The sequence below is a fragment of the Empidonax traillii genome, unplaced genomic scaffold, assembly GCF_003031625.1.
Source record: "Empidonax traillii isolate 1590-97213 ecotype Southwest subspecies unplaced genomic scaffold, ASM303162v1 scaffold27:size3997909, whole genome shotgun sequence".
Classification (NCBI taxonomy): Eukaryota; Metazoa; Chordata; class Aves; order Passeriformes; family Tyrannidae; genus Empidonax; species Empidonax traillii.
Genome location: NW_020955220.1, coordinates 2,416,936 through 2,426,166, shown reverse-complemented (window position 1 = coordinate 2,426,166; position 9,231 = coordinate 2,416,936). Strand labels below are relative to the sequence as shown.

The 9,231-nt window shown below is 46.1% G+C and overlaps 1 protein-coding gene across 1 annotated transcript; it reads right to left on the bottom strand.

The window, feature by feature from the left end:
• Positions 1 to 3,252: 3,252 nt before the first annotated feature.
• Positions 3,253 to 4,790, bottom strand: LOC114071727 (homeobox protein vent1-like). Its single transcript, XM_027909584.1, has 3 exons — positions 4,553 to 4,790; positions 4,158 to 4,384; positions 3,253 to 3,612 (listed from the first exon to the last, which is right to left on the bottom strand). Exons 1-3 carry the CDS (start codon positions 4,788 to 4,790, stop codon positions 3,253 to 3,255), a joined length of 825 nt encoding a protein of 274 aa, XP_027765385.1.
• Positions 4,791 to 9,231: the final 4,441 nt, after the last annotated feature.

Sequence of the window (9,231 nt, the reverse complement as noted above, 5' to 3'; positions counted from 1 at the left end):
CTACCCCTACCCAGCCCTTTTAGTCCCACTGCACTAGTCTTGAGTTACAGCCCCGATCCAAGCATAGGTAGTTGGCTAGCCATGCATCATGGAGTGTTCACAGCTTGGTTCCTCCTCATGCCATGACAGTTACTCTGCACTGAATGTAGATCAATGTTATTAGCCATGTATTCTGCTACTCCGACAATAAATCTGCATTCAGGATGTACTGCTATATTGAAAAGGGACAAGTGGGTTGGTTATTGACTCTTTTTTCTTGTCCTCAGATAAAAACCTGGTTTCAGAATCGTCGCATGAAGTTTAAACGTCAGACCCAAGATGCCAGGATCGAAGCTCTTTTCTCAGGCTTATTTTTGCCCCACCGTAATTACCCAGATATGGCTACATCCAGCTATTCTCATGGGATGAGTGCCAAAGTCTCTACCTCTGCTGTTACACTTCACCCAACTGTGACAGACCGTATCTTGTTACCTTCTGTTCCGGCTCAGTCTCATCAGCCATTTTTGCCAAATCCATCTTTACCGTTGCCTCCCAGCCCAGGATTGTCTTGTTACTCTTCTGTAATTCCAGCAGTGACTCTTACTGCTGAACATAAAAGACTGACTTTCCAGCCATATCTTCCTTCCTGTTAAAAATGTCAAACATCATGTGTGATTTAAAAAAGAACTGCCAAATATTTCTAATTATTTATTTTGTTATATTAAATAGATTGATGCTTCTATTGCTTTAACATAAAACCCAAATTTGATTAGAGGAGCATATAATTTACCTGTATTAGAGAAGCAATACTCTAAGTGGAAGTGGAGAGCATGAAATTTTCCTTTATTCCTACAGTCTTCGCTATGCTGTATGGCAATTTGTATATAAATTTTACTATCCAAAAGTTTTCAGGAAACAACCTGTAATCATGTAGAGATCTTCACTGAAAGAGTGGAGTACTGTTTGCACTGAAATTTACATAGTAATTATGTCATGTGATGCACAAGTGTCTTAAACACTCTGTCCATTCTACTTGAACGTGAATGTTCAAGGAAAGGAACAAAAAATGCATTTAGATTAAAATGGTACCAAATGTGGCAACTCTATGAACAAAACTGAACAAACTGTCTGGTATTGTCTTTTACATGTGTATTCTGCACCATTCCTAAAGCGGTCTCACTTGTTATTTGATGGCCATATTCTATTTATGCATTTAAAAAGAGGTGAGGCTAAGGAATTCATTGGCAAGCATGTATGTTGATGATGCCAAACATACTTGTGATTAAAAACTGCTTAAGAAAACATTAGAATTGTTCACAAGTTGAGATTTCCTAGGACACGCAAAAAGAAAATATTTCATTTTTTACTTCTAAAGTTTCAGCCTTACCTTGACAGCCTAATTTTAAACTGCAGGATTCCTTTAGGATTGCTATCAGGAGCAATCAGGAGTGTTCCTAAAAGTCCCAAAGCAATCTTTATGGAAAATGGCAAAGCCAAGCCTTTAGAGCATAATGAGAAACAAGAGACACTGCATCAGCAGAAAGCAAGTGCAGCAGGTGTGACTACATATCCTTCCCTGATCCAGACCGTTCTACCTTGCTCATTAGGTGGTGGTTAGACTACTCTGTAATTTTAAAGAGAAAAAAAATAATATAACCCTTCCGCCACTAACAAAACAAACCCCACCAAACGCTCCCTTCTTTTGCTCACAGGGGAAAAAAAGCCTACAACAGCCCTGTGCTGTGCATCACCTTTTCTCCTCTCTTCCTTCCTCCTCTCCCATACCTGTCCCCACCTCCAAGCTCGGCCGCGTTGTACTGTGCAGCTTAAGGAGTGCAAAGTTGAAATCAGTCTTTGGTAGACAATACAGAGGAGGGAAGGCTGGGAGACACTTGAAGGAATTTTCCTCACCACACCCCTTCTCAGTGCCTCGCTGATCCGACACACAACCAGGCAGCTGAAGGGACAACCTGTGCATTTTCCCACTCATTGTGAACCTTTACCCCTTCCGAGTCACTGGGCTATTAAATTGAAACTTTTGATGACTCACTGAATTACAGGGTAGAGGGGGGGAAATTCAGACTACAATGCTAATGTATTTAAAAGACCTTCCAGGTGAATGAATGAAACTTAATATAAAATCTAGAAGATCAAGAAATAAAGAATTTGATCTAAGCACTTTTAGTAGAGTAGTGAAAACTGATCCCAGGAAGAACAAATTTCAAGATTGCTAAAATAACAACTTGAACCCTTTACACATCTAAAAGGAGTAGATAAATTTACAAAAAAATGTTCAAAATATGCAACTAGAATTGTTAATGGTGAGACAATAGGCTAAATTTGCAGGTAAAAATCCCGTTCAGATGATAAGGCTTTGAACTGAACACAATTACACTTAGTATTTTTTGCCAAGTATTGTTTTTTTTTTTGACAATTGTAAAACTCTAAAATTCCATAGGAAAGACTGATTTGCTTAATTACTGTTTAAAGACACACTGACTTAATACTGGTGATTAACACAGCTGCTGGCTTCACATTGAGGATGGGATTGGAACTGTAAAGCAATAATTGATTTATATACAAAGAGAAACTCACCAACAGCTTTTCCTTCCTCCTGGAGAATGCACTTAGCCAAAAGCACAGTGTAATGCAACTGGGTACAGTTGCCTCTGTCCAGGCTACCAAAAATGTTCAACAGCAGTCTGTATCTCAGTGGCAGTATAGGAAATTCAGGTAAGGTGTATTAGAGCATCTAAATCCATTACCAAAAACAGGAGAAGTGACCATTGTTGATTACATTGCCCAAGTGCAACCTTTTCGTAGTTGACATATAAAACTATTCAAATTTTATTTATAAATATATATTTATGGAAAACTGGGGATGTGCAATTAAAACCAGTTACTTAACGCACTTTAGACTACATAACTTTGCTCTACACCATGGGAAATTCAGCAAAAGCATGTTTCTACTACTGCATTTCTCTCTCCAGTTTCACTTCAACATGTTCCTTTCTGTGTTCTGTTTTTTGACTGGAGGGTAGACTACCAGTTTTTTAAAAATTAATAAACTACGAAAACAACAACCAAAAAATAGTAGGAGTGGCAATATATCCAATAAATTTTAATATTATAAGATATAAAATTATTCATTTTCACATATAACTTAAAATAATTAATGCATATTCTTCCAAATCAGACTAGGGATTTTGAGCACAAAATACATTACAGCATACAACACTTTTCCCCTTCGCTGCCCGTCGCTTTTCTTTTTCGCTATAATGCATATACAGGATGGCACTGACTGTCCATTTTGTTCTGGATAACTGGATGGAAAGAGGGATGAGGAAGAAAGTGTTGATGATAGTACGGCAGCTCATTGGCCATAAAGTGGTAGGTGCTTTGCGATGCATCATATCTGGGAAAGGAGAAGCTGAACTGCACAGCAGGCACCGGGGTAAAAGGCAGGAGTCTCTGGTGCTGGGGAGCAAAGGGGTAGTGGAAACCATCCTGAAACAGAGCTGGTGAGGTCCCGGTGGGATAGCTGTAGAGTGGAGCAGGAGACATGAGGCTGTGCTGGTGGTCCTGTATCTGCCTCTTCAGTTTCATCCTCCGGTTCTGAAACCAGGTCTTGATCTGAGAAGCAAAAAGAAAGGGGTGAGGGGATGGAGAAGACAAATCAGGGTCTTGGGGTGAGGGGATGGAGAAGACAAATCAAGAGTCCTTGCTTAAAAATAACTTGCAAACTATGAACAACCGTATCTCAGCTTCTTTTGCCATTTTGCTTCAGTTGGAATTGACAAGAGTTGGATTAATTGTTTTGTCCTACTTAACGGACGGCTGAGGACCTGCGGCATGTAGGGGAGAAGCTACTATGTCTGAGTTCAGCGATATTAATCACTTCAGAGGCTTCAACAATATGACCTCTGCAAGATCTAGGCGGATCGCTTAGACAATTTACCTTATTAAGAAATAAAGAAACCTTAATGCCTTCCCGGTAGAAAGTGGCCCAGATTTCCTGGACCGTAACTTGTTAATCCCCGAGGAATCCCACAGCCCCCACTAAATTCAGCTGAAGAGCGCTACGTCTCTTCATGGCAGGGCGGACCGATGCGAAACCGCCGACCCTGACTGGTCCTGCCCGACTGGGCCGGGAAGGATCCGCTTCCTGCGGGACTCACCTGGATCTCCGAGAGCTGCAAGGCAGCCGCCAGCTTCCTCCGCTCTGTGGCCCCCAGGTACTTCTGGCGCTGGAAGGTCTTCTCCAGCCGGCAGACCTGCTCCGAGGTGAAGGCGGTCCGCGCCCGCCGCTGCCGCCCGCGGGTCCCGCCCGCCGCCGCGGAGCGCTCCGCGCTCTCGCTCTCGTAGCCGGAGGACTCGTCGGCGCTCAACCAGCCGCTGTCGGGGGCTGCCCAAGAGGACAGAAGGGTCAGTGATAAGGCCTCTTCCCCGACCTGGGGAGTCCCTGCGCCTCCCCTCGGCCCTGACAGGCCGTTGCAGCGACGGGGGTCAAGGTCCCGTGTGCGTCCCCAGCCCGCCCTCCGCCCCCTTCTCTTTCTGTTTCCTCCTCACTCACCTGACTCCGACGGGTCCGACTCGGTGGTCTCCCTGGGATCGTCTGGGATCCTCTCCGCCACACAGGGCTCGCTGTCCGCGGGCTGGCTCGGCTGCGGGCCGCCCCGTCGGGGCTTGGCTCTGACCAGGAGGGGCGTGCTGCCCAGCGACGTGGGGGCGCAAGGAGGGGGCGCACAGCAGAGGTGGGGCCTGACCCCGTGGGGCTTGGTCTCTGCCGAAAGGATTTGGGCCTGGTTCATGGCTGAGGGCGGCTGGAGGACCGGAGGCCTCGGCCCGCTCTTATATGGGCGCTCCGGTCCCGGGCGGGGTAGTTCGTAAGTGTGAACACACATCAAAGTGGGAATCGAGCAGAGATAACAGCTACCAGCGAGAAGGAAAGTTCACACGTCTGGCAAATGTCTACATCCCCTGGCTCCAGCGTGTCTGCGGGGCCGGGGAGACCCCCTTGAAGTGCAAACCTGTCTCTCTCCCCTGGAGGGCAGGGCACGGGCAGGCCCAGCCCCGCAGAAGGGCGTTGAAAGACACCGTGGGTGCCGGGAACAGCGCGGTCTTACCCGATCCTTTTTCAGACACCGGGTCTCACATTGCACAGATGTCCGAAACCAGCCCCGAGACGGCCTGATCCACACCACTGGGGCCGGGATGAGGGATAGCGAAGCTCGGGCAGGGCATGGCAGCCCCGCCGTCGGGCACTGCTCATCAAGGAGCTGCAGAGACCGCTCTCTGTGAGAAAAGCCGGAGGGGGGACGGCGGTATGAAGAAGTCCCTATCCCCGAGGCTAAGCCCTCACTCCCGAGGACCAGAGCCAGGCTAGGGGTTAGCAGGGCTGCGGGGCTTCTCAGCTTGAACTTGGCGCCGTCTGTCTAGCCAGAAAGAGCAACCCATCTCCCGAATCGTTTAGAGATCAAAGGAGTAAGTGAGCAGCGGAGCTCGCACCTCATCAACTTCATACTATCCCAATCCACATGTCGCTTCCCGAGAAGGACGATGCCCTTGTAATGCAGGGAGGATATCAAGACACCCCCCAGCAAAGCTTGGTTGGGGAAAGGGGCATCTCGGCAACTCAGCCCGTCTTCTGAGTTCTTCTCATGTTCAATTTCCACTGGGCTTTTAGCCACGCTAGTGAAAAAACTGCACGGACCATGACCGCACCGGCCGTGGTGATAATTTAATAAACACATAGTCCCCGATGCTTCCTGAAGACAAGTGCAAGTGATCGTCCTCCCTGTAACTGGGTAAATGCACTGACAGGACTCCAGTTTCAATGGGGATTCCAAAATCCTCAGAGTTCCTGCTGGGATGCACAACCGAAAGGAGTGGGCACCATAAACCTGGGTCTAACAGGAGCTTGTTTTTTTTCTTTTTAAAACGCAGCAATAATCTAGGTTCCCACACCAAACCCCAACCAAACCAACTCCCCAGTTTGTTATGCCAAATTTTGGGAAAAAAAGTCGTATACGTGCTACCCATTTTCATTGTCTCAAGTGTTCCAGTAAGTCCATGGCCTCAGGAATGGACAGCACAATTATCGACCCCTCCCGACCCCACAAAGGCAGCTTATCCCCACACTGGCCCCAGGGAAGGGATAAAGCGCAGGCACCAGAGCAATGCAAACACCTAACCAAGCCCACAGCCCAGGAGCTGGATTCCTCCTGGAGCTTTCCTTGCAACATCAGCCCCTAAGAGCAGGGATGGGGGAGGCTGTTCTTGCCTCGGCACAGCCCAACAGAGGGTTCGGCCTGCTCGTTGAGGGGTGCTGGGCACAGCCACTAATGGAGGGTCACTTAATGTTGGCACAAGACTCTCATTTTGGCTGATATGCCAGTGAAAATGTCCAAGCAGTTGCACACAGCTGGAGAAAAACTCACACACTGGGTCAGAACCATTTACCTTTGAGTGCCACTGACCCAAACAAAACCACTGTAACAGGGGAACATATAAACCCTAGACACGTTTCAGTCAAGCAGGGATAGGTCACTCACTGTTCCCTAAAAAAAACTAAGTGCCTGCACATTAATTTTAATAACTTCAGGATTGAATAACTGTTCCTGAACTATTCCACTTGTGTATGGTACTTCTTTTTCTGAAGCAAATGCTTCATTATACTCAGTCTCCATCTTATTTCGGAACAGCCACTTCTAAATAACCCCTTGTGAGGAGAAGTCCAAGCAGCAAAACTCATGCTCTGCCACATATAAACACATTCACAGCAAGTTGCCCTTTGTAAAGAATCGTGCATTATCTGCAGAGCCTGCCTGCCTCACCAGAAACAAGCTTAGAAATAATACCTGAAAACCACTGAGATTCCGGAGTTCCTAAACTGAGCACACAGCTCCCAACAAGCAGCATGACCCCCAATGCTTCCACCAGGGAAATCTTCCCCACCATTTCTCCAATCGAAGAAACCTATGCCAAGCCAGGCAGGTCACCCATGCCCTGCAGTCCCTTCACTTGGGCACAGAGAGACATCCAATGACTACTATCTAGAGAGAGACACTTCATCAGCTTCCAAAATTAAACCAGACACGAGATGACCACTCAGTTCTGCGCCCAAAGAGACCAACATTGGCATTCATATATGATGTGTCTTATAGAAGGAAACTATTACTAACCCTAAAGAGCTGCTGCCATTTCCCCTTCTCACTTGGCTGGAAATGCAGGAAAGCAGCTGACCTGTCCCACCGTTTGCTGAAAGTCAATGAAAACTGATTTTTTGTTTTTATTCCAATCTGAATTGCTAATTTAGCAACATATTTATAACCAGTTCTACAATCCTCCCCACACACACACCTCCAGATGAAAGTAACTGCATCTGTCGACCACAAAACCCTGGAACAGATGGGAAAAGTGTGGAAGGTGTTATGTGGCTATTGTAACTCCCATCAGAAAGAGGTGGCAGCTTGAGAAACTTGAAAACTTTAATGACCCTGGACCCTGGGTGGATAGAGGCCCTGCAGCTGCAGTTAAATCTTCCCCTTGCCTTGCAGAAAATATGGAGACACAAATTTACCTCAATTATTTTACATTACTTGAAGTTTTTACAGCATTCAGTTGATGTGATATATAACCATGATCAAAAATAAATCTAAGTTTTATGGGAAATTATGTCCTTTCATATAGAATTTGGTATACTCAGAGCTTTGGAATACTGTATTATATTGTAAAATATATGTATGTTTTATATTAAGAACATAGATAACCCATTTCACCAAATCACATTTCAAAATATTTATCATCACGCCTTTGTACATAAGCCTTTCAACCATAAGAAACGTGTTTGCTGCTTCAAGAAATTGACTGTTAACTTCTGCACTCTTGTAATCAGTACCATACCCTGAAATTTAGGTGCAGTGACTAATGCCATGATGTGATAATTACAGCTAAGGTCATCAGGACGGAGTGCTCTTTTCATGTGAGCTCTACAAGACTTGTAAGGACAAATGGTAGATTTATCTCACTGGTATGCATGGGAATATTTCATCTGGGGCTCTGTACATACACGGAGTATGAACCCACGAGAACAGCTGCAGCAGCTCTGCAGCACGAAGGTGTTATGGTTGGGAAGGTCCAGCCTGTTGTCCAGGCTGCATTGTCTCCTGCACCAGGTACTAGAAGTTCACACTTTGCTAGAGGGTGAAGTACTTGTACTGCCCAGGAATGCTGCTGGTGGGCCCAGGCCTTCGACAAACCATCACAGCGACACTGCGTGAAAACTTAGAAGTGGCCACATTTTAGCAAACAGAAGAATAGTCCTTCTCCGGAAAAATAATTGCTACCATAATTCGGTGAATCTTTATGTTTCAGACTTCCCTTCTATCATAGCATTTATCATAGACTAAGAGCTGATGTACTAGGCCACCAGACCTGGGACCTTCTGGGCTGCAAACTTGCTGGCTTCATCATAGGCAAATTTCATTTATCTTTCTGAAAAGCTTAGATTTTCCCATATATTCTTGACAGAACTGCAGAAGTGGGGATGACAGACTATGCAGTAAGGACAACTGCAATGGCACACGTCCCACCCAGGGGGGAAAGAAACCCCCAACAAACCAAACCAACACTCAATCCTCCCCCCAAAATACGTTTAGCTCCACAAATAGGCAGGAGGAGAGATGCCGGGGGAGTGTGGCAGCCCTTCAGAAGTAAGTAAGCTTAATTACTGTAGGGAGCGAGGTTTTACATGGCTAAAAGTGCAGCTATTTTGCCCTGCTCCAGACGGGACCATAGGAATCCTATGCTCATAGCCAACCGCAGGGCGCAGGCTGGGCTCCCGGCCGGTGGGAGAGCTGATGGCTGTTTGTACCCTCCGCTGTTCTCGTTTGGAAATGCTAACTCGGTTATTCAGCTCCTCCTTTGATGTCCTGATAGGTGCTATTAGATAGTCAATTAGGCATCAACGAGATCGATTGTTTCGGAATAGATGCTTTTCTGTTTGAAGTACCTGTGAACACTAACAGTGCCATCACCCCGGCGCTCCTTTGCCCACGGGAACAATGAAGGCTAACACACAATAAATGACAAATGCTACTGACTCACCCGGCAGCCTCTTCCCTCCCAGCTCACAGGCTGCAAGCCCAGATACTGCTATTCAGCGACTGTGGGAGCAAACACTCACTTTGCATTTAAAAACAAAAAAAATTATCAGGGAAATATTTCGGTGTTCTTTGCAGAACTAGTGGT

Bases quoted from the DNA above. Each gene is read 5' to 3' on its own strand.
- LOC114071727 (XM_027909584.1), bottom strand. From the start codon at position 4,790: ATGAACCAGGCCCAAATCCTTTCGGCAGAGACCAAGCCCCACGGGGTC. The intron at 4,385-4,552 runs GTGAGTGAGGAG...CCTCTTGGGCAG, and splicing joins GTCGGACCCGTCGGAGTCAG to CCCCCGACAGCGGCTGGTTG. The intron at 3,613-4,157 runs GTGAGTCCCGCA...TTTGCTTCTCAG, and splicing joins TGCAGCTCTCGGAGATCCAG to ATCAAGACCTGGTTTCAGAA.